Genomic DNA, 25,852 nt, shown 5'->3' on the forward strand with positions numbered 1-25,852 from the left:
GGTCAAAATGGACTGGAAGGTTCTGAATGATATATATTGATTCCTCCTTTCCATTAAGAGTTTAAAGTTAGCTTTCTCAGGACTGTTAGTTTCCAAGAGATTATGAAAATAAAGTTTTGGTCCCTAGTTCAACAGATTTTCTATCCTAGCCTGCTATTAGCGGAGGAAGCTCTATCTTCAATTTATTTCAGTACTGCCTTGCCTTGCCAATGCCTTTGTATTGATAGTTGCTGCCTCACAGCGCCAGGGACCTGGGTTCAATTCCAGCCTTGGGTGACTGTCTGTGTGGAGTTTGTACATTCTCCCCATGTATGTGTGGGTTTCCTCCCACAGTCCAAAGATGTGTAGGTTAGGGTGAATTGGCCATGCTAAATTGCTCAGTGTTCAGGGATGTGTAGTTTAGTTGCATTAGTCAGGGGAAACGTAGGGGAATGGGTCTGGGTGGGATGCTCTTCAGAGGATCGGTATGGACTTGTTGGGCCGAATGGCCTGTTTGCACACTGTAGGAATTCTATGATTCTAAACTCATGTTAGATTAAGCTTGTCTGATCACAGATTCTTGTACAGTGTTTAATTGCTTTAGACTGAGGGTAGAGCTCAAAGTCAAGTAACTGATTCCTGACTCTCAGAGAAAATTCTAAGTTCTAAGGTGTTTTAGGCCATGGAAATATACTGTTCACTCGTCTTCTGACTATCATACTAAGTTAAATCAATTTACAAGCTAGAAAATTAATAAAACATTAGAAGTTGGCAGAATTCAACAAAACCCAGATCCTTGCAATCTAAAGTAAACATCCCACCTGCCCTTGTAGTCTCCGTACTGTATTGAAAATTACAATGTATTTGTTGTCCAATGAGGCTACTGTACATACATGTACCAGTAGAGGGAGTCTGCTCACAACAGGAATATAGGATACACGTTTAACAGCTCGTGCTGTTCTAATACTAAATGGTTCTGGCTAATTATAAAACCGTTTCTGTCCCAAGATCTGCACATCCTCATAGCTCTCCAGCTGCTCCCTTTCTGTTCCTATCTCACCTGTCTGTGCCCATATTCCAATTGTAACCAAACTGAATTTTCAGATAAATCAAAAGTTAAGCAAACTTGAGGTCAGGTACTTCTAAATGCTGTTTCTGGTTTAAAGGACATGTTCAATATTTGTACAACAAGTCATAATCTCCAAGTAGACATTTAATTCAATGCATGCTGGGACTTACCCACAGGTGATACATTTGGGATTAAACATTGGATGAGAGATCATTTTGACAGGTTCAATGTATTGTTCTGAACCTTCAGTCAATGTCAAGTCATATTTCCCCAATACAACACGATACTTCATACCTTCGCTTTAAAGAGAAGAAAAGGATATGACTGTTACTCGTGGTAATATACAGACAAGAGGAGGGTAATTTATTGCTACTGTTGTGAAAGGGTATGCACACTAATTTAAAGGATGTAGAATATCTGAGTCCAGCACTCATTACTCACTTAATGCATTTCCCAGCAGTCAAGATCCACGTTGGGTCAATGAGGGCCCCTCCACACATATGGGAATATGATATTCCTCTTTTAGCTTGCAGTGAAACCTAGAAAATAACAGACGTGCAATGATGTTTGCAGTATAATACAGTGGTATTTTGTGCACTGACCACGTCTCTGTCTGCGTTTACCTGCCACGGCCAGCTGAATGGTACTACATTGTTACTGTTCTCATTTAAATCAGGTTTGTAGACAGGATCTCCGCAACTGAAGTCAAAAGCAGAGGCTGAAAACAAAGAATCAATGGTCAGTGATCCAAACATTGCCATCATCCATTCTCACTGAGCTCTAAGCATGAGGCTAATGGTAACATGTTGATGCACGTAATATTAAGGAGGAAAGAATGATTTGCATTTATGTAGCACTTCCACATCCTCCAGATGGCCCCAAAGCCTCTTGCAGTGAAAGAAACTGTAGCAAATGCAGTCAATTTGGTTAAGGCAGTGAGATAAATGAACTAATCACAATAAGATAATGACTGGAAAATACGTTTCAATGATAATTGAAAGTCAGATATCAGTCACATCATAGAGTCTTAGAAATGTACATCATGGAAACAGACCCTTTGGTTCAACCCATCCATGTTGACCAGATATCCCAACCCAATCTAGTGCCACCTGCCAGAACACGACCCATATCCCTCCAAACCCTTCCTATTCATATACCCATTCAGATGCCTTTTAAATGTTGCAATTGTACCAGCTTCCACCACTTCCTCTGGTAGCTCATTCCATACACATACTACCCTCTGTGTGAAAAAGTTGCCCCTTCGGTCTCTTTTACATCTTTCCCCTCTCACCTTAAGCCTATGCCCTCTAGTTCTGGACTCCCCGACCCCAGGGAAAAGACTTTGTCTATTTATCCTATCCATGACCTTCATGATTTTGTAAACCTCTATAAGGTCACCCCTCAACCTCTGACACTCCAGGGAAAACAGCCCCAGCCTGTTCAGCCTCTCCCTATAGCTCAAATCCTCTACCACTGGCAACATCAGTGGGGTGAATTCCTCCATTCAAGATCTTGAACACTGCTTCAAAGAGCAGACACAATGTATACTCAACATCCCATCTAGAAGACAATAATAGAGCATTTTCTCAGCACTGCACATGGGATTTTTTTTATTCACGACAGGACGTTGTTGGTTATGACCCATCCCATGATGCTCTTGAGAAGGTGATGGTGCTTGAGGTAGATCCACAATGTGCATAGAGATAGAATTCCAAGATCTTGATCCAGCGACAGGAAAGAAAACAACAAAGAAAGTCAGGAAGGTAGGTGGATTGCTGGGAAATGTGCAGGTAATGGTGTTCCCATGGAACAGCTGCCAGTGTCGTTCTAGATGAAAGAATTTGATGGTTTGGGAAGTGCTGCTGATGGAGATTTGATAAGCTCCCCTCACAATTAATCTCCCCAATTGACAAAATACATCAAATGTACACTCAAATTCTAATACATCAAATAATGATTGCATTGAGCTAAGAAAATAAAGTGAATTATGTTCCTGGATTCATTTAGTGCCTGTTTTCCATTCCTTATTATGAGGCTTCAATGGAGTGCCACACCAGTGGCTGAAGCCTGGCCACAATGGACAACACTGAGCAGCTCGGAGTCCAAAAGGCCTCGTTTTAGATTGAATTCCAGCTGACTGGGCTGGCTGCGTCAGCGACACAGGCAAGAGTACTGGGATGGGAGAACGGACATTGCTGCATTGAGAGGGGGAGTGGTTCTCTCTTCCCCAGAGCCATTGCCGATCTCCTAAGTTGGCACCTTGGGCAAGCGGATTGTTGAACTGCCATGGTCAATTGATGTTGCTTTTAACAATGGAGGGCAAACACATGGGGGCAGGAGGCAGCTGTTTGCTGGTGATGGCAGCTGTACCAATTAGTTGGAATGTAGCTGGGAATCCTTTCAATTCCTGTACTGCTTCCAGCATGTGAAGACATGAAATGTCCCTTTCCTACATCAGGATTTCAGTCATGTCTTTATCTTCCTGATCCATTTGTTGGCACAAGGCAAACTAGTCATCCAAGGTCAATGTGCGTTAGCTCTGCCTTTTTAATTTAAATCCAGAACACTCTTCAAGTTCTTTCTATGCCATAGGGACTATGACATCTTCATGGTCTTCATTCTCTTTTCCCAAATTATTTTTCAGTCAAAGTGAGATATCCATTGCCTGGCAACAGATGACCAACATGTCCTTTGTACTTTTATCAATGGAAAATGATACCTACTCCCTTTAATATTAAATTCTCTTTTTAAAGATGCAAAAATGTGTCCCCAGTTTAATGGCTAATATAATTATCCTTTGTCCATCATCTCAAAAACTAATTACCTGTTCATTATCTCAATGCTGTTTGTGTACCATTTGGCCATTGTGTTTTCTACATTATAAAGTGACTACACTCCAAAAGCACTTCATTGACTGGAAAGCACTTCCACTAGATAAGAAAGGTATTTTATAAATGTAAGCTTTTCTTCCTTTCTCCTCCACTCAACCCCTCCCAAACAATTACCATGGCAACTCTGTTTCACAGTAATACACAACTGTGGATACTGCAAATCCTTAACAAAACCTGAAATTGCTGGAGAAACTCAGCAGGTCTATGGAGAGAAAGCCAAGTTAATGTTTGGGTCCAGTGACCATTCTTCAGAACTGGTAGTAGCTGGGGAAAGGAGGGCTATATGCTGAAGACCGTTTCCTTCCTCCCTCTTCATTATCCAAGGCCCAAAACACACTTTCTAGGTGAATGTCTTCACCTGCACTTCACTCATTCTCGTCTACTGTACTCTCTGTTCACACTATAACCTCCTTTACTCTGCAGAGAAGTAGTGCAAACTTTAGAACACACACATGCTTTCTGCAAAAATGACCCTGAGCTTCCAGTTGCCTGCCAGTTCACCATCCTGTTCCCATGCCAACATCTCTGTCTCAGGCTTGCTGCAGTGATCGAGCGAAGCTCATACAAGCTGGAAGAACAGCACCTCAACTCTACAGCCTTCAGGATTCAATATCGAGTTCAATCATTTTAGGGCCTGACATCTTCTTTCATGCTCTTTCCTCAAAACCAACACACCCCAGGCCCTGTCATCACACGGGCTGCTTTCAGCACAGCCAACCCAGTTTCACCTATTTATGGTCCCCATTAATAGCATTTCTTTCTCTCTGGTTTACTATTATCCATCTCTTTGTCTGTTTAACTGTCGTTCTCTCACTCTGGGCTCTGTCTCCACCCAACCACTCACTCCTTGTCCACCATTCCTCCCTGTCACTAGCAGACTTACCACCTTTGCTTGGCTACTATCAGTTCCGAAGAACGTTATCCTAAATATTGACTCTGCTTTCTGTCTCCACAGATGCTGGCAAACCTGCTGAGTTTCTCTAGCAATTTCTGTTTTTGTTTCTTTTTCACTGTATCAAGGGCACCATTGCAACCATTATCCCTATAGCCTTTGCACTTAACCTCAAAAGCCACAAGCACTTTGTTTTTGTTGAGGATCCCCTTTGTGAGGTCCCTAGCACCTTGCTCCCCCATTCCCTACTACCCTCAGGTATTCAGTCCTCTCTTTACCCCCATCTCCTTGCTTGTTGCCTCAGTATTCCAGAGTAAAACGTGTAGACAACCCAATGGGTCATACTTCAGAGGGCAGTTAAGAGTCAACCACATGGATGTGGGCCTTTAATTACATGTAGGCCAGGCTGCATAAGGACAGCAGATTTCCTTCTCTAAAGGACAATGGTGAACCAGGTGGATTTTTATGACAATTAATATCCTGTCATTGCAGCATTCAATTCCAAATTTAATCATAGAATCCCTACAGTGTGGAAACAGGCCATTTGGCCCAACAAGTCCACACCACCCTCTGAACAGCATCCCACCCAGACACATCTTTTTACCCCATTACTTTACGTTTCCCCTGACTAAAGCACCTAACCTACACATCCCTTAACAATATGGACAATTTAGCATGGCCAATTCACCTAATCTGCATATTTTTGGATTGTGGGAGGAAACTGGAGCGCCGGAGGAAACTGATGCAGATACAGGGAGAACGTGCAAACTCCACATAGACAGTCACCCGAGGCTGGAATCGAACCAGGGTCCCTGGAGCTGTGAGGCAGCAGTGCTAACGGCTGATCCACCGTGCCACCCTAAATGGATTTTAAAGTAAAGCTGCCTTGGTGGAATTGGAGTCCAGGCTCAAAAACATTAACTTAGGTTTGAACCATTCCACAACAATGATAAGCACTTTGAAAGTATCATCTAACTGAAGCAAGATGCAATGTTAATATCCTACCAACATTTATCTTCGAGATATAATGCAGGAAGAAATTGAAAAGCGTAGTCTCAGACTTACTGCTGGCTATAAGCAGAAAGGTAAGAAGAACTTCTCTCATTTTCCTTCAGTCGAACTGTGGAAACAAAAGAGTCATGTAGGTCAATTATTGTTCATTGTTTCTCCACCAGGTTCCCTAACCATGCTGAAAACTTCAAAGGAGAAAGTGAGGACTGCAGATGCTGGAGATCAGAGCTGAAAATGTGTTGCTGGAAAAGCGCAGCAGGTCAGGCAGCATCCAAGGAGCAGGCGAATCGACGTTTCGGGCATAAGCCCTTCTTCAGGACTACTGTAGTGCCTTACAGCCAGACTTTGGCACTAACCTCACAAAACCCTGATTTCAAATTTACAGGCAGGTGATTGGCAAGCCCTGCTACCTCATGAATGTGAATAGATGCACAGGCAGATCTCAACCTATTTCAGGGAAGAAAATATAGCCACTTTAGCTCAGGTGGGTGCTTCTAAGGTTACAGATTCAAATATACTCCTCATCCTGACTTGGAAATCTATCATCATTCCTTCACTATTGCTGCATCAAAATCCTGCAATTCCCTCTCTAACAACATTGTGCATCCAAATACAGCACATGGATGGCAGTGGTTCAAAAAAAAGCAGCTCACCACCATCTTCTCAAGGGCAACTAGGGACAGGCAATAAATGTTGATCCAGCCAGCAATGTCCACATCTCATGAACACATTTTAAAACATGCCACTGTGGAGTTTTGAGCACAAAGATTAACGCTCTAATCTTGGACCCTTGTGGCCGAATCACAAAATAAAGGCCCCATCTGCCTCTCTTTGGGGTAATAAAAGAACACACTTCACCATTTTAAAGAATAGCAGGACTATCCCCAGTGCCCTGGTCAGTACTTATCCCTCAATTCATCACAACTGGTTATCTGGTTATTATCACGCTGCTGTCTGCTGTGAGTGAATTGGCTGCCATTTTATTTTTCCCTGAACTGTGCAACAGTGATATGGTTGAGATCTTTCGACCAGGAATAGAAACCCCACTCTGATCAGACAAAATAAATACTTATTCAATCCTCTGAACTTTCTGAGACATTTTCTGTTGTTGAATCCTCAAAACTTGCCTCAGTTCAGCAAACTATGGAGGGAGCAGCACTGTGAGTCTGAATCGAAGCCACATCCTAATTATACAGCACCAGCTGCCATACCCCAGTAAATAAAGAGGCTAAATGACTCAAAGCTCCCTTTGCAAAGCTAATGGAGAGACGGTATGGGTATGGTGGAGGGTATATAGTGGGTGAAGTATGTGGGTTTATGGGAGTTGGACAGTGTAACAACGGAGAGGAGGAATTCTTGAAGTTTATACAGGGAGATTGTCTGCTTCTGTCCCAATAAAGAATGAAGCAATGCCAGATGTAATTCTACGTATGAAGTAGGCGAAGTGGAGTGCATCATCATGAAACAGTGATCATAAAAAATTTACAATAGCGATGGAAGGGCATGAAGAAAAATCAAGGGTGTGAATATTCAAATGGAACAGAGTTAATTTCAGTAATTTGAGAATAGATTGAGCACAGGTGAACAGGAACCAGAAAAATAATGTTAGGCCTTCCAGACAAATTAAATCTAGGGTAAACCAAACATACTTCTAAATTAACTCCAGTCTCCCAGCCTGTCTCGATCCCCTACAATATTGACATAACAGGTCCACAGCAGATGCCATATCCCTGCACTCATCCCAGGAACATCTGGACAACAAGGACACCTATGTCAGAGTCCTGCTCATTGACTACTGCTCTGCCTTCAACACCATTATCACCTCCAGATTGATCTCAAAATTGACCTTGGTCTCAGCTCCACCCTCTGCAACTCGATCCTCAGCTTTCTGACCCAGAGACCACAATCAGTGAAGATAGGTAACTACATGTCCTCCACAAAACAATCAACACTGGCGTCCCCCAGGGATGTGTCCCCTACAGTACTCTCTGTGTACTCACAACTGTGTTGCCAAATTCTAAACGAATGCCATCTACAACTTCACTGATGACACCACCGTCGTGGGATGGATACCTACAATGATGAGTCAAAATAAGAAGGGAGGTACAGGGCTTGGTGATGTGGTGCAATGAGAACAACCTCTCCCTCAATGTTGGCAAAACTAAATAAGTGGTCTTTGACTTCAGAAAGAAGGGAGAACACACCCCCATCTACATCAGGCAAACTGAGGTTGAGAGGGTGGAGGGGGCATCAAGTTCCTCAGAGTGACGATATCTGACAATTTGTTCTGGATGTCCCACGTAGATGCAACAATCCAGAAGGGACAACAACATCTTTTCTCCCTCAGATGGCTCAGGAAATTTGGCATGTCCATAAGGAACCTCACCAATTTCTACAGGTGCACCACTGAGAGCATACTGCCCAGGACAGTAAGAAACTACAGAAGGTGGTGTGCACAGCTCAGACCATCACGGAAGCCAACCTACCATCCATGGCTCACTACCACAGAAGGGCTGCCAACATCAAAGACCCATTGCACCCCAGTAATGATCTCCTACAAACTCTTCCATCAGGCAGGAGGTACAGAAGCTTGAATACACAGACCAGCAGGTTCAGGAATAGCTTCTTCCCTACTGTTATTAGACTGATGGATGGACTCTCTAGCCTCAAATAATGCGCAACTTGCTAATGTTGCTCTCGCCTAATACGCGCCCTGTGCATTCCTGAAGAAGGGCTTATGCCCGAACCATCGATTCTCCTGCTCCTCGGATGCTGCATGACCTGCTGTGCTTTTTCAGCACCAGACTTTTCAACTCTGGTCTCCAGCATCTGCAGTCCTCACTTTCTCCCAGTGTAACTATACACCTCTTTTTACAACATCTGATTTGTATAAGCTTGTTTATGATCTGCCTGAACTGCTCATAAGCAGAGGTTTTCACTGTACATTGGTACATGGGACAATCATTCTATCAGGGAGAAAAGATATAGCCTCCAAAACTATAGGTGACAAAGGAGGGTTAACATTAGAAAGGAACATTTATGACAAAATATCAGACAGAGAATAGATTCAACCATCAGGCAGAATACATCAAATGTTGGGGATATTGAGAAGGGTAAAAGAATGGCAAAGGGACAGTATGAAAGATTAGTGGAAAACATAAAAGTGAATCCAACTATCTTTCCTGAACGTATCAAAGGATTAAAGAATGTTAGTACTAATGTTATAGAAACCTCCTTATGGCATTGGAAAACAACTAAGGTACTGGATAAGTGTTTTACATCTTCTATTATAAAAGAATATGATTAACATTACAATTAATGAGGACAAGGGGTAGGTACTAATATTGATAAAATTGATAAAATTAAATACATTTTGTCTGAACGTTTCGTCTTGCACTGATGAGGACACATCACATAAATACCATTAGGGGAAACCAACATTGTTGCTGTATGAGAGGGGAGTGCTGTGACAATTTAGGATTGTCAGCCAGTTTCATATCACATTGAAAAGTTGGGTACTGAAAGCTACATATATTAACAAACCAGGATCCTATAACAGACAAAGAACAGATACACTCAGCTCCTGTGTTAGATGAACATAGTAGGTGACAAACAATCATGGCTTCATTTGTTAGGGCAGCGTTTTCACTTCATTCAACTTGTCTGGTTTAAATTTAAACAAAACTTGGCAGTTAACTGTCAAATATAACTAACTAACTAATAGCAATGCCTCAACAATCAGTGGGCACTTTCCAACCAATGGGCACGCTCCTCTTACACAGTATAAATGTTTGTTTACATCGATATCCTTCTGACTTATGCTGACAAGTTCAAGATTTGATGATATGTGTCTTTTTCCAATGTTCAAATCCTGTCTGATAGAGGAGGAAAGCTTAATCCTGATATATAACTACAACTATAACAATGGAGTCAATGTGGAAGAGCATCATAAAGGACAAGATTAATTCTCATTTGTAGGATGATGGATTACTAAGAGACAGTCAACAATTGACAATATGAATTTTCAAAAGGCATCTGTTAAAGTACCAACAACAGACCTATCCAGATAACAGAAGAATATGGTAGTAAAAAGATGGTGGTATCTTGGCTGAGGGATAGGAGACAGATAATTGTGCTGTGTAGAAAATGTCTGAATGGGGAGAAATAATGCCACATGTGCCATCAGAAGAACCATCCACTGCAGCTGGTGGAATTTACAATGAGCCAGTTACACCCCTGGAATTGCATGCTAGGCCATGATCAAAGTAATCTGTTTCACTAATGTCCTTTAAGGAAGGAACTCTGCCATCTTTGCCTGGACTAGCCTACATGTGACTCCAGACCCACAATAATGCAGTTGAATCTTCAATGCCCTCTGAAATGGTCTAATAGGCATCGCCCCCCCCACCAAGCTTTGCTTGTTACTGGTTCCCTGGTCACATGGGTGTTTTCTTCATGTGAAAATATTGAATGAAGATTTTCGCATGTGGTGTCTTCACCAAGTCCCTGCACTTACACACACAGATCATGTGTGCCCGGGGGAAAAACGTACAGGTCAATCAGGTATAAGATGACAGCTGTGTTCCTCTGTAGCCCTGTGCTATAGAAAATCACACTGTACAAGGACATGAGAGAAAATTGCTATTCTGGTTCAGTTCCAAACAGTGTCAGCAATCCATTAATCACCTTATAGCCAATTTGTGTTAACAAAACATGTATTACTCCAGAACGGCATGTAAACATCACTGCTGTGCAGTGTTAGTGTAGGGGGAGAAAAAATATACAAATAGGGGATTTGGAATCTCCTCAGTTCAGGGACTGAATCTAACTGGTTGGCCATAGCCAGTGTACTGTGCACAAATAAATAAAGGGTGACTTGGTGATGGGATACTGGCCTCTGTGCAGTTACTTCAGTAACATGTGTTATTTCCCTATTCTGACTCCTATATGCCCCACGTCCAATGCTGCTCTCCCACTTGCACGCGGATAATGTGAATGGGTGAAAGGGCAAATAAGAAAAAGAAATGAGATTGGAATAGTTAAATGACTCTTCTTTTTTACCAGCACAAACTCGATGGGCCAAAGGGCCTTTTCTCTGCACTGTAGACCTCTGTGACTAATAAGGCATTCAGTTCAAGAGCAGTTAAGGACTTGAAAGATGTTCACACCTTGCCAGGGATATGAACATTCCATGAAAGAATTCAAGTTCATTTTCTTGCTCGATATAAATGACCTAATCATTGAATCCCTAGAGTGCAGAAAGAGGACATTCAACCCATCGAGTCAGCACTGATCCTCCAGAGAGCATTCCACCCAGAACCACCCCATACCTGTAATCTCACACTTCTTGTGGCTAATCCACCTATCGTGTACATCCCTGGACACCCCAGGGACAATTTAGCATGGCCAGTCCACCTGAACTGCACAACTTTGGATAATGGGAGGAAACCAGAGCACATGGAGCAGGGCAATGTGCAAACTCCACACAGGCAGTCGCCTGAGGGTGGAATCAAACCCAGGTCCCTGGTGCTGTGAGGCATCTGTGCTAACCACTGAGCCACAATGCCACCCTTATATCTGGAAATAAAGCAGTATGAGCTTAATGATGGCAGCTGATGCAAAACTCTGTGCCATATCAAATACTGAACAAAATAGACAAGGCAGACATCAGGAAGATGGCCGAGTTAAATTCACAGACACACAGTTACACAACTAAAGATGGGTAATTGTGAAGTGATGCTCTTGGGGAGAAACAATATGAAGAGGCAGTACCATCTGAGATGCAACACAAGAGCTGGGGAACCTGTCGAGGCACATGGGACTGTAGCGGTTCAAGGAGGCAGCTCACCACCACCTTCTAAAGTACAACCAGGGAGAGGCAATGCATACCTATCAGGCCAGTCACCGACACCCATATCCCACGAGCGAATCTTTTAAAAGTTGCAAAGGTAGTTAAGAAAGCACATGGGAAACTAACATTCTAAAGACAGATTCTGAGTACAAAGGCAAGGAAATTATGTTCAGGCTTTGCAAATCACTGTTTATACTTAGTTGATGCATTGTGACCAATTCTGGGCCCCCTTGGAAAAAATACAAAGGTTTCACCAAGATGTCTGTGTGGAGTTTTTGCATTCTGCGTGGATTTCCTCCAGGTGCTCCAGTTTTCTCCCACAGTCCAAAGATGTGCAGGTCAGGTGAATTGGCCATGCTAAATTGCCCATAGTGTTCAGGGATGTGTTGGTTCTGCACATTAGTCAGGAACAAATGTAGAGTAACAGGGAATGGGTTTGGGTGGGATACTCTTCGGAGGGTAGGTATGGACTTGTTGGGCCAAATGGCCTGTTTCCACCCTGTAGGGATTCTAGGAAGGAACTTTACTCTATGACCTGAGGGACTTCATTTTTGTAGAGAAGCTGCCATTATTCCCTTTGGAGCAGGTAAAGATAAACAGAGACAGGACAGAATTATGCAATGGCATTTCAAACTAGTAGCAGCAAGAAATGACAATAAGGGATTATAGGCTTAGAACAAATGACAAAAGAACAAGGGTGGAAAGGAGAAGAATTGTTTGCACACAGTGTTGTTAAACATGGACTGTACTTTCTGACAGGACAATTCTACAAGTTCATTGAATAAGATTCATTTGCAAGGCTCTGGGGAAAGGCTGGTGCATTGGGAAAGCTCTGTGAAAGCACCAGCTTAGATCCAGAAGGACACATGGCCTCTGACTGTCATGCAGTCCTCTACAGCCCAAATTTCCACTCACAGGAATTGGAAAACCCATCTGCAAACCCGGTGTAGGTAAAAATGCCTCGGATGGTCAGACGTTCTGCTCTGAGAGATTGGGTACCAGCAGGAATCAATCCATATACCCAGGGGTAAAGAGCAGGCAGCTCCAGAGTCTCCTAGCTGCAGAAGTGGAAGGCCTGGCCTCAATGCCCCAGGAATTAGAACCAACTGTAAAATAATTCTAGGAAACTGCTATCTAGCCCCATCCCTCACACTCCCCATGCCCCATCCATTTTATAGGCCATTTGGCCAACTCATAGCAGCCCATGCCTCCCACTCACCACCCTTTGCCTTTACAACCTCCATGGCAACACACCCAGTACCCATCATGGGCACACCTCAGCAGCCATGCTGTGATGAAATAAATTAAAATTCTGGGTTTGAAATGTTTCCATTTTTTGTATAACTGTAGGCATGATGGGAAGGGAAAGCATGCAAGATAGTGAATAACATCCCACATCTGTCACTGAGGAACATATCCAATCAACTGTGAATCCGCACATTAAGACCTGACAGACTGTGTGCAATTCTGGTCTCCCTCCTATTGGAAGGATGTTGTGAAACTTGAAAGGGTTCAGAATAGGCTGGGGCTGTTCTCCCTGGAACATCGGAAGCTAAGGGGTGACCTTGGAGTAGAGTAGCTTTGTGTGTCGTTTCTACCATATACAGCTGGTACAATAAAAACGAAACAGCGTTACTCCAGGACCAAAGATGTGAGATGAACACACAGACTACACAAGAGTGCAGTCATACACAGAGCAGCTTAAAGTCCATAGGAAAGTGCAAAACATGCAAGACAGCACAGTAATTCCTGACAAGACAAGACAATAGGCACAGTGGTGGACAAATTACAATGGAACAAATGATCATTAATTAAGCATTTCTTTTAGCAGCAGTTCAAAATGTTGTCTGAAAATTGCAAATGGAATTGCAAATGGCAACTGTGTCAGCAGGGTGAACAGCAGTGGATTGAGCACACAGCCCTGGGGAGCTGATAGAGCGGTTTATAAAATGATAACAAGCATGGAATAGGGTAAATATACAAAGTCTTTCCTCTGGGGTAGGGGAGTCCAGAACTAGAGGGTGTAGGTTTACAGTGAGAGGGGAAAGATTTAAAAGGGACCTAAGGGGAAACTTCTTCATGCAGAAGGTGGTGCATCTATGGAATGAGCTGCCAGAGGAAGGTGGAGACTTGTACAATTACAACATTTAAAAGGCATCTGGATGGATACATGAATAGGAAGGGTTTGGAGGGATATGGGCCAAGTGCTGGCAAATGGGACGAGATTAGATTAGGATATCTAGTCAGCATGGACAGGTTGGACCAAAGGGTCTGTATCTGTGCTGTACATCTCCATGACTCTGTAAGATAAGGGTGGATAAGTTCCTCAATGAATTACAGGCCTCAATACTGCCATCCTGGAATCCAGAAGCGAGCAGGTTCTGGGTCAATAGTCTGCCACTTGAGGCCTACTTCTTAGTGGATCCACCGATGAGAAGGTAGGCATTTTTAATGTTGTTCTTATGGGATGTAGGTAGGCTCAGAGGTCAGAGGCAATGCCAGTGGGATAACCTTCAGGGCCCATTCACTTTGATTACACCCAGAATGGGGCAATTGGAGGTTCCCCCCGACACAGCAGGTAGATCAGCTTGGCTACCTTTCTCAATCATTGAGGGGCAACTGACAAGGAGGTGGTGAGTTGAAACCTTTAAATGGCCATTAACTGAACACTTAAGAGCCTTAGTTGGTAGCAGGTTGATAAAAGAATGTAAATAGTTCTGCTTCTAGCCAGCCCTATCGCCACCTCCAGGAAGGCTCCAGAATTACATCTCAAGTGTCTAATGATGACTACTTTTTTTAAAAAAAAGCTTCTGTTAATAAAAGCTAATTCATTAGTATTAAACTTTTCAACAATTTAATCCCGTATAAAAACAAATATCTGTATTCAAGGGCACTCAAAGACGTTATAACCACTTGGAGCGGACAATAAAATTACAAACTGACAAGCAGTTATGACAATGATAGGTTGTGAAATTAGTCATACTGCTCAGATACTAGAATGATAGCTCTCAGGATAATGTCAAGGGACAAAGTGAAAGTAAGACCTGAATTTATTTAATACTGCGCCCTATTTTGCTTTTAATTTAAAGGGCAGAAGAGTTAAATGTTTTGACAGTTTGAGAATTCCAATGGTTTAACCATTCCTTAGTTACATTCATGTCTTCTTCTCGCAATCAAAAAGGAAACTTGACTTTTCCCAAAGAACGCTTGAGATTCCCAAAAGGTAACTCCCACAGGACCTATCTAAATGCACCCTCTAAGCAGTATAAATGGCCAAGAAAACCAATACCACAGTTTCTTAACCTCACCAGAAAAATAACTACATTTAAATAGCACTTGTTATAGTGACTGGACAGCTCAATGTGGTTTAAAACTAATGAAAGAATTTTGAAATGTAGTCACTGCAGGGGCATTGAGAAGACAGCAGGTAATTCAGCACATAGCAAGGAACCATAAACATCAGTGTAATAATTTGATCATTTGCTTTTTGTGATATAGATTCAAGGATAAATATTGGCCAGGGCTGCCCTGCTGTCATAAAGATGGCACCACTGGGTCTTTCATATCCACCAGAATATCTCAGTGAAGGACTGATAAGTCAGCACTTCCTTAGTGCTGCCCTAGCTGAGACATTTCTGTTGGAGCCCAGGAATGGGACTTGAACCAGTCATTTTGTGACACTGGCTTATAGCTGACACATTACATACTCAGTATCTCATCCCCAAATCCAACCCCCACTGAGACCAAACCAGACAGCTCATACTCAACCTCAATGTCCTTCCAACCTTCCCATCAAAATTTCCACTCACGTCCTCCTCTGTAATGCTGACAATCCCACGGAGAGGGTGAGAATGCCAGTTTGCAAGTTGGTATCAGCCTCTGAAAGCTATTGGTGTCTGATACATTTTGAAGTGTCCACATTTCCAACAATGATCTGTCACAAGATGCTCCTACTATAGCAATTTACTGAAATGTGTACTGAACTATAGAAACACATGACTCTAATGCAGTGGAATGTGACAATCAGCTTGATGCAACAGCGATTCCATTTTCATGAGACACATGTGAACTCGGGTTACAAACTTGTGGCTCGTGCAATGTGACTCTTGTTGTCATGTTAGAATCAGGTGAGGTACCATTCATGTTTTAAATAGAAAATAGAAATCTTCGTTTAGCCAAAAGAACCATGTCACAAAAATGTCACTTCAACAGAACAAATGTTCCTGCACAGGAGAAAATTTAACAAGGTAAATAGAAGTGAATAAATACTATAGCTTATAACTACATACGTTACACACTAAGGTTTACCTTATTTTCCTCCAGGAACTGTCTCGTCAGGCATATCAATCTTAGGGACCATCCACAGCTATGCCACAAGTCTCTGGAGAAATAGCCTCATCTCCTCCAGTTCCCAGGAGTAAAACTTGCACTTACCCTCTCTTGACTATGAATGTCTCAATTTCATTGTTTTTTTTAATCATTTAGTGGGATATGGGCGTCACTGGCTGGGCCAGCATTTACTGTCTGTTCATAGTTGCCCTGGAGAAGGTGGTGATGAACTGCTTTCATCAACTGCTGCTGTCTACCTGCTGTGGGTTGCTGCACAATGATATTCCAGGATTTTGACTAATTGACAGTGAAGGAACGGTGATACATTTCCAAGCCAGGATGGTGAGTGGCTTGAAGGGGAACCTGAAGGCTGTGGTCACTTCTTAATACTTCCAAATGAATCTGCTTGTAGATTCCTTTGGCACAAGGAATGTGACGCCTTCCAAAACAGCTCATGAAGAAGTTATCATTGTTCTCTGCTATTAGTGCAGGCTGAGCTAATCATCATTTTCTTTGGATATATTTAAGTAAATTACAAATAATATCAGGTCCAAATTGCACTTGCAAACTTTCTCAGCAAACACAGGCCAATTCACTGTCAATTGGTCAAATTCAATTAAATTCAATCACTAAAATCAGAGCAACTTCTTGATCTTCACCCACCTCCATGATGACATAACCTGCTCTGGACTGTTCTCAAACTGACTTTTGGATTGATTGGGAGCTGGACGTGGTCATTGTGGCTAAAGGGATCAAGGGGTATGGAGAGAGGATGGATGTGAGATATTGGAACTGTATGATTAGCCATGACCATACTGAATGGTGATGCAGGTTTAACAGGTGGAATGGCCTACTCCTGTACCTATTTTCTATGTTTCTATTATCTCCTTTTTACAGTACCTTCTTTTATTTGATGAAGTTAAATGAAGATTTGTAACCTCTCAGTGTTTACAGAAGATTTTAAAAGCAATTTAGCTTTAACTCTCAACACAAAAACATTTCTGGGCTGTCCTAGTTTCCTGGTTACAGGGAAAATGCCATGACTCTTCTTTAGCCAAGTAAATCAGTCACTATTATAGAGCTCCCCCCATTTATTCTGATCTTTTTAATGTGTATTGTAAAAGTTACATTTCTAATACAGAAAGGACAGTTTACATCAAATGAATTAGCTTTTAAAACACATTGATAAAACCGAATACTATGAATGCTGGAGTTTTAAAATAGAAACAGAAATTGTTGGAGAAATCCAGGATGTATTTGTGAAAACAGAGTTAGTGTTTTAGATGATAATGACTCTTCTTTGGAAGCTCAAAGTCATCAGCTCAGAAGAGTTTCTCCAATACTTTCTGTTTCTCTTACTTTAAGACACACTGATTGTCTTTATACATGGATTACACATAGACATGGAGATTTTATATAAGAAGTCATTTTGTAATTCCTGCATTAGTTTAGGCCATTCTGCACTCTTGCTGGATTTAAACAGCAGGCATTAAGCATTAGCAGCGAGGACAAACCGCACACCAGCCAACAGCTCTCCCAAATAAAATATTGATTCGTGCCTTTCAGTAAAGAATTGGGAGTTCTCATGCATAAATTACAAAGAGCTAGCATACAAACTTAACCGGTGATAGGAAAGACAAACGGAATAGTAGCCTTCATATCAAAGGGAACGGTGAATAAAAATAGGGACATTTTGCTAAAATTAGACAAGGCACTGGTCAGACCAGTCATTTTAAAGTATAAAGTGTGACAGAGCTATACAGATTGGATGCAGGGATCAGACTCACCCCAGTTTGACAGGGTAGCGCATACCAAATGCAGGGACCGTGCTCCCCCAACCCTGGTTTGACAGGGCGGCACAGATTGGATGCAGGGACCATGTTCCCCTGGTCTGACAGGGATGCACAGGCTGGATGCAGGGACGATGATCCCCCCCCCCAGGTTTGACAGGGTGACACAGACTGGATGCAGGGATGATGATCCCCCCCAGAGTTGACAGGGCTACACAGACTGGATACAAGGATCATGCTCCCTCTGGTGTCAGGGCTCAAAATAAATGATCTCAAAATACAGAGTAGTCTATTTTGGACTGAGATGAGGGGAAATGTCTTCACTCTGAGGGTGTTGAGCTTGTGGGCTTCTCTGCAAAGAAGGCTATGAAGTTGAAATCATTGAATACACTTAAGAAGGAAATAAATTTCTCGAAGCTAAAGGCATCCTTGGAAGTGGGGAAAGCACGGTATATGGCATGGAATTTGGAAGATCAGCCATGGTCATGTTGAATGGCCTGCTCCTATTTTCAATGTTCTTATGTAACTGGAAAAATTGGAATTATGTGTAACATTTTACAACTAGAATGGTTAGATAAAGGGATGGAAAATTTACATAAGATATATTGAATCTACTGAGAGACATTGAGTTGAGAATTATTTACGTATTTATGGGCGTGGGCGGCACTGCTGCCTCACAGCGCCAGAGACCCGGGTTCAATTCCCACCTCAGGCGACTGACTGTGTGGAGTTTGCACATTCTCCCCGTGTCTGCATGGGTTTACGCCAGGTGCTCCGGTTTCCTCCCACATCCAAAAATGTGCAGGTTAGGTGAATTGGCCATGCTAAATTGCCCGTAGTGTAGGTGAAGGGGTAAATCTGGGTGTGCTTCGGCGGGTTGTTGGGCCGAAGGGCCTGTTTCCACACTAAGTAACCTAATCTTATAAACATTGAGTCTATTGTGAGATAATGAGTCTATGAAGTTATTTATTTGTTGAGAATAAACCAGCTCTTATTCATCTGGTGGCAAATTATTCATCGTCTACAACTACATTGACCTATCAGAAAGTCAGAATTATTTGTTGAGAAATTCTTGGGGCTGAAACAGTTGCATAATCAGCCAGAGACATTTGGACATACAACTGCATGAGCTCTTCCATACAGATTCTTTATCGTCCCTTCCCAACAGACTCCCTCTACTGGTACATGTGTGCTTCAAGAGGACAAAACATCTTCAATGCACTACAACCTGTTCACTCGGTAGGAATCCATTTATTAGATACTGACCACCAGGCAGAGTATGCAGCAGTTTGACATAAATGTAAAGGAAGTCTTTAAGGGCAATATGCTGCAGTTTATCACTCTCCTATTGCAAGATAAATTGACAAACAATGGCAATTAATCTACTTATTTGCAAGCAAAAGGTTTCACATAGAAGTCAATACAGAATACAAAAACTTTTAACGCATCATAGGGGAGTGAAAATGATGAATGTGTGAGGCTCCTTTGTAGAGCATGATGTTCTCCCATTACAGTACAGGCCACTTAATCATCATCAAGAGATCTCTCTGGAAGCTGTAAATTGAGGCTTGTATAATGTAATAAGTCTCTCTTTTCTAATTTATTGCAGGATTATTAACAGCTCTTAGAACAATCTAACACAGAACATTGGAGAAAATCTGATTCAGTAAGGTCACTGCCCATTCTCCTAAACTCCAGTGGATACTGGCCAGGCCTGTACAATGTTTCCTCATAAAGTAACACTCCCTCTCCCAGCATCCCAGTTGTAAGTTGGATGGACTTTCCCTGAACTGCTTCTAATATATTTATAAATATGTTCTAAGATAAGGAACTGTGCACTGTAATGCAGCAGTGGCCTCACCAACATTCTCTAGGAGTGGAGCTAACCATGTCTACTATTGTATTTCTTCTCCTTGCTCAACAATGAGAGATGGCCCAGATGGCCTCCTATTACAAGGACTGCAATTTCCTCTTCTACATGATCAACAATGCCCTTCAGCGCATCTCCTCCACCTCCCCCACCTCCACTCTTGAACCCCACCTCTCCAACCACAACAAGGACACCCCCCATGCCCCAGTCCTCACCTTGCAACTCACTGATCTCTGGATACAGCACATTATCCAAAACCATTTCCACCACCTAACATTAGACCCCACCACCAGAGATATATTTCCCTCCCCGCCGCTGTCAGCATTCTGCAGAAACCATTCCCTCCACAACTCCCTCATTAGGTCCACACTCCCCACCCCACCTCTGTCAATACACCCTCCACTCCCAGCACCTTCCCCTGCCACCACAAGTGGTGTAAAACCTGTGCCCATGCCTTCCCCCTCATCTGCATCCAAGGCCACATCTGGCAGAGATGTTCCTGCACATCTAAACACCTCATCTTCTGTGTCTGTTGTTCTCAACGTGGTCCCCTCTACATTGGGAAGTCAGGATGCCAACTTGCAGAATGTTTTAGCGAACATCTCGAGGACACAGGCACCAAACAACACCAACGCCCTATGGCTGACCACTTCAACTTCACCCTCCCACTTCCCCAAGGACATTCAGGTCCTGGGCCTCCTCCACCGTCAGATCCAAGCCACCTGATGCCTGGAGGAAGAACACCTCATCTTCCGCCCTGGGACTCCCCAATCACATGGCATCAACATCAATTTCATCAATATCCTCATCTCTCCTGCCCCCACCTCATCGCAAATCCAACCCTCCAACTTGGCACTGCCCTCTTGAACTGTCCTACCTGTCCACCTTCCTTCCCAATTATCCCCTCCACACCACTCTATCAATATTCCCCCCCCCCCCCCACCTGCATCTACCTATTGCCTTCCCAGCTACCTTCCCCCCAGCCCCACCCCTACCCTCTTACTTTTCTCTTAGCCCCTACCCCACTTTCCTGATGAAGGGCTTATGCCCAAAACATCAACTCTCCTGCTCCTCGGATGCTGCCTGACCTTCTGTGCTTTTCCAGCACCACACCCTCAACTCTGATCTCCAAAATCTGCAGTCCTACTTTCTCTCAACATTGAGAGATGTTTTCTAAACAAAGTTAATTCCTTCCTTACCTCAACAGACTCTTAGGTATGCTTTGGTAGCACGTCCCAGTCACTCAATCTCACCACTGGGAGCATCAGCTGAGTCTCAGGCTACACACCTCTGGTCAGAAGATGTGCAAATGAGAAGGCACAGGTGTACAGGAGTCTGGGCGGGAGGTTAGGGTGACACAGGTACCAGCCCCAGAAGGTGAGGCCACACACTCATTCTGGTACAGAGAACGAACATGCAAACCATAGGCTGGAAGGGTGGGAGGAGGGTGCCTGGCCTAACAAAGAAGCCCAAAGGGCACATATCAGCCAATGTTTGGAGCAATGGATAGTCTGCCGGAGAATGTGGCCATGATGTCACAGAGAATGACAGAATCTGCCTCCACCTTGTCTCAAGTCTCCTGGAGCAATGCAACAGTGATCACAACAATACCAGCACCAAAACAATTATGGGAAATTATGGGAAAGATGTGAATGAGAGTGTAGAAGCGATTTACAAGTATGGTTCCAGGAATAAGGAATTATAAGGACAGATTGAAGAAGTTTGGACTGTTTTCCTTGGAGAGAAGGTGACTGAGAGGATGGTTGTTCAAGGTTCTAAAAACCATAGGCAGGCGGGACAGAATAACTCAGGAGAAGCTGTTCCAGTTTGTAAAAGGAACAAGAATGAGAAGACATCAATTCAAAGTAACATGTGTAAAAGCAAGCATGATGTGAGAAATAAAAACTACTTTGTAAAGTGAGTAGTTAAGGTATGGAATGCACTGTCTGGAAATGTAATGAAGGCAGGTTCAATTGAGGCATTCAAGAGGGCATTAGATGGTTGTTCTGGCTTGTCGTTCTTCACACTGTCCACAGTGAAGGGAAATGGCTGTTCAGTAACTGTCCACCCCCTGCCCCTCCACAAGCTGCATTGTCTTCTGGGTTATGGTGAGATACTAACGTCATGTCGGACAGCCTAAAGGGAGCGTGTGCTCTGTGAGGTCAGGACATTGGTGACATTAACAGCTCTGCTGTGAAGTTCAGGCTGTGGCTGGAACAAGTGAGAAAACTATTGATAAATGGATAAACCTACAAATGGGTCTGAACCCTTACTACAGAAAAATGTCAATGGCAGAAGAAATAGTCACTGAGGAATCATCCTCCTGTATGATATTCCACTCCATCCACATCTTGCAATGGCTTCTGCATTCAGGTGGCTTCCTGGGTGTGCTGCCTAACCTCCAAAACTGTACTTGGGGGCAGATGGTGGCATTGTGGTAATTGTGACATTCTGGGCATATAGGTTCAAATCTCATTTTAGCAGTTGGCTGGATTGAAATTCAATCAACAATCTCTGGAATTGAAGGCTAGTCTCATTACTATTAGCCATAAAGCGATATTCTTTATTGTAAAAATTCACGAATGTCCTTTGGAAAATGCCATTTTCTCGTCCTTATCTGGTCTGGCCTCCATGTGACTCCAGACCAATAGCAAAGTAGCTGACTCTGAACTGCTATCTGGAATAGTCTAGCAAGCCCCTCAGTTCAAGGGGAGGTTTCCATATGTGGTTGAGTCCCCAGCTTCAGCGATGTGCTTCTTTCTGCTGCACTGGGAACTTTTATAAGGCAGGTATTAGGCAAGAACTTTCAAAAGCTGATTGGGCGCAGATGTTCGCAGGTAAAGGGAAAATGGGAAGCCTTCAGAAATGAGATAACGAGGGACCAGAGACAGTATATTCCCGTTAGGGTGAAAGGGAAGGCTGGTAGGTATAGGGAATGCTAGACGACTAAAGAAATTGAGGGTTTGGTTAAGAAAAAGAAGGAAGCATATGTTAGGTATAGACAAGATAGATCGGGTGAATCCTTAGAGGAGTATAAAGGCAGTAGGAGTACACTTAAGAGTGAAACCAGGAGGGCAAAAAGGTGTCATGATGTAGCTTTGGCAAATAGAGTTAATGAGAATCCAAAGTGTTTTTACAAATACATTAAGGACAAAAGGGTAACTAGGGAGAGAATAGGGCCCCTCAAAGATCAGCAAGGTGGCCTTTGTGTGAAGCCACAGGAAATAGAGCAGATACTAAACGAGTATTTTGCATCAATATTTATTGTGGAGAAGGACATGGAAGATATAGAATATAGGGAAATATTTGGTGGCATCTTGAAAAATGTCATATTACAGAGGAGGAAGTGCTGGATGTCTTGAAATGCATAGAAGTGGATAAATCCCCAGGACCTGATCAGGTGTACACAAGAAATCTATGGGAAGCTAGAGAAGTGATTGCTAGGTCTCTTACTGAGATATTTGTATCATCGATAGTCACAGGTGAGGTGCTGGAAGACTGGAGGTTGGCAAACGTGGTGCCATTATTTAAGAAAGGTTGTAAGGACAAGCCAGGGAACTATAGACCGGTGAGCCTGACCTCAGTGGTGGGCAAGTTGTTGGAGGGAATCCTGAGGGACAGGATGTACATGTATTTGGAAAGGTAAGGACTGATTAGGAATAGTCAACATGGCTTTGTGCGTGGGAAATCATGTCTCACAAACTTGATTGAGTTTTTTGAAGAAGTAACAAAGAGGATTGATGAGGACAGGGTAGTAAATGTGATCTATATGGACTTCAGTAAGGCATTCGACAAGGTTCCCCCTGGGAGACTGGTGAGCAAGGTTAGATCTCACGGAATACAGGGAGAACTCGTCATTTGGATACAGAACTGGCTCAAAGGTAGAAGACAGCGGGTGGTGGTGGAGGGATGTTTTTCAGACTGGAGGCCTGTGACCAGTGGAGTGCCACAAGGATCGGTGCTGGGTCCTCTACTTTTCATCATTTATATAAATGATTTGCTTGTGAGCATAAGAGGTATAGTTAGTAAGTTTACTGATGACACCAAAATTAGAGGTGTAGTGAACAGCAAAGAAGGTTACCTCAGATTACAGCGGGATCTTGATCAGATGGGCCAATGGGCTGAGACATGGCAGATGGAGTTTAATTCAGATAAATGCGAGGTGCTGCATTTTGAGAAAGGAAATCTTAGCAGGACTTATACACTTAATGGTAAATTCCTAGGGAGTGTTGCTGAACAAAGATACCTTGGATTGCAGGTTCATAGCTCCTTGAAAGTGGAGTCACAGGTAGATAGGATAGTGAAGAAGGTGTTTGGTATGCTTTCCTTTCTTGGTCAGAATATTGAGTACAGGAGTTGGGAGGTCATGCTGCGGCCATACAGGACATTGGTTAGGCCACTGTTAAAATATTGTGTGCCAGTCTGGGTCTCCTTCCTTTCAGAGAGATGTTGTGGAACTTGAAAGGGTTCAGAAAAGATTTACAAGGATGTTGCCAGGGTTGGAGGATTTGAGCTACAGGGAGAGGCTGAACAGGCTGGGGCTGTTTTCCCTGGAGCATCGGAGGCTGAGGGGTGACCTTATAGAGGTTTATAAAATCATGAGGGGCATGGATAGGAAAAATAGACAAAGTCTTTTCCCTGGGGTAGAGGAGTCGTGAACTAGAGGGCATAGGTTTAGGATGAGAGGGGAAAGACATAAAAGAGACCTAAGAGGTAACTTTTTCAGACAGAGTGTGGTACGTGTATGGAATGAGCTGCCAGAGGAAGTGGTGGAGGCTGGTACAATTGCAACATTTAAAAGGCATCTGGATGGGTATATGAATAGGAAGGGTTTGGAGGGATATGGGCCAGGTGCTGTTAGGCAGGACTAGATTGGGTTGGGATATCTGGTCGGCATGAACGGGTTGGACCGAAGGGTCTGTTTCCATGCTGTACATCTCCATGACTGTCTATGACCTGTCACATCCTGAAGCATCTCCAAGCCAAGAAAATTCTTTTACTGCACTTCGTAGTGAAAACCATGTTGAAACACACTCATGCTCCCATAAACACCAACACAGTGATGAGCTGATAAGCTGCTTTCTCATGATGTGTCCTTGACACTCAGGACAGCTCCCTTGTTCTTATTTGCATAGCGTCTTCATTTTGTTTTACATCTACCTGAGAGGGTAGATAGGGCCTTGGTTAAACGTTTCACATGAAAGTTGGTGATTGCAACAATACGTTGAGACAAACAATGTGCACTTGTTGTGGACATGAAGAAATGTCAGCAGACTGTGAGCTCAATGGGATGATAATCAAAACATGGAGAGTAGGAACAGGAAAGGGCCATTCGGCCCTTCAAGCTGCTGCACCATTCAATAAGATCATGGCTGATAATCCAACTTAGTCCTCTGTTCCTGCTTTCTCTCCGATTCCTTTAGCCTTAAGAACCATATCTATCTGTATATCACTACATATGTGACCATATAATAGTCAGTCTGTTTGGTTCATTTTGCCGAACAACGTGTTTATCCGTTATGCCAAAATGGCTGCCACACAACCAGAAAAGTTAGCAATAATGTAGGACAAAAGAGACAAGGAATTGGCCCAGTGTAAAGCTGTGCCTGACCTGCTCCATCTGCATTAGGCCTTTCTCAGTGTCAGGAGGCTGGCCCCAGGGATCAGGCCCGCAATTTCCAACAGCGCCATCTTGGAAAATGCCTGCTGCTATCTGTTGGTCTCCAATAGTGTTTGGTTCCCTTCATTTATGCGTACTAGAGACACCTAGAGACAGCATCTGCAGCATTCCCAGCCATTGTGTAAAGCGGTCAAGCAAAGTCAGACCACTCTCTCACAGCATAAGGGCTTATGGGGATTTCTGGGCATACTGTATGTTTCAATAAGACCTTCAGCACAAGGGGATCCAAAGCGTGTGGTATCATGCAAATAGCATATTCTTAAAAGTCATAGTGTACATTTGTTTGGAATTTTGTCCCTGGTGCAGGAGTATATGGTTGAAAGGTTGCGTTGATGTCTTACCTGCAACCTGCAGCCGTTCTGAGGAAGGCTGGTCTCAAAGTAAAGGCAGTTGACAATGAAGGTAACACGTGATTGAAACAACAGAAGCATTAAAAAGCATCGAGCAAGAAATAAGGGGTGTCGCTGGAGCTGAAATCTAAGCTGATTGA

At 43.2% G+C, this 25,852-nt stretch overlaps 1 protein-coding gene across 1 annotated transcript in view; it reads right to left on the minus strand.

Annotated features, from left to right (window-relative positions):
* LOC140487171 (proproteinase E-like) overlaps positions 1–25,852 on the minus strand; it is a 147,519-nt gene that overhangs the window by 35,431 nt on the left and 86,236 nt on the right. Inside the window, exons 3-6 of the mRNA XM_072586808.1 lie at positions 5,897–5,951; positions 1,672–1,766; positions 1,490–1,587; positions 1,219–1,347 (exon numbers count right to left, since the gene is read on the minus strand). Of these exons, the coding sequence (XP_072442909.1) occupies positions 1,219–1,347; positions 1,490–1,587; positions 1,672–1,766; positions 5,897–5,936 (362 nt within the window). The 5' untranslated portion in view covers positions 5,937–5,951. The remainder of the gene's footprint in view (positions 1–1,218; positions 1,348–1,489; positions 1,588–1,671; positions 1,767–5,896; positions 5,952–25,852) is intronic.

This window comes from Chiloscyllium punctatum, chromosome 16 (genome assembly GCF_047496795.1).
Source record: "Chiloscyllium punctatum isolate Juve2018m chromosome 16, sChiPun1.3, whole genome shotgun sequence".
Taxonomy (NCBI): domain Eukaryota; kingdom Metazoa; phylum Chordata; class Chondrichthyes; order Orectolobiformes; family Hemiscylliidae; genus Chiloscyllium; species Chiloscyllium punctatum.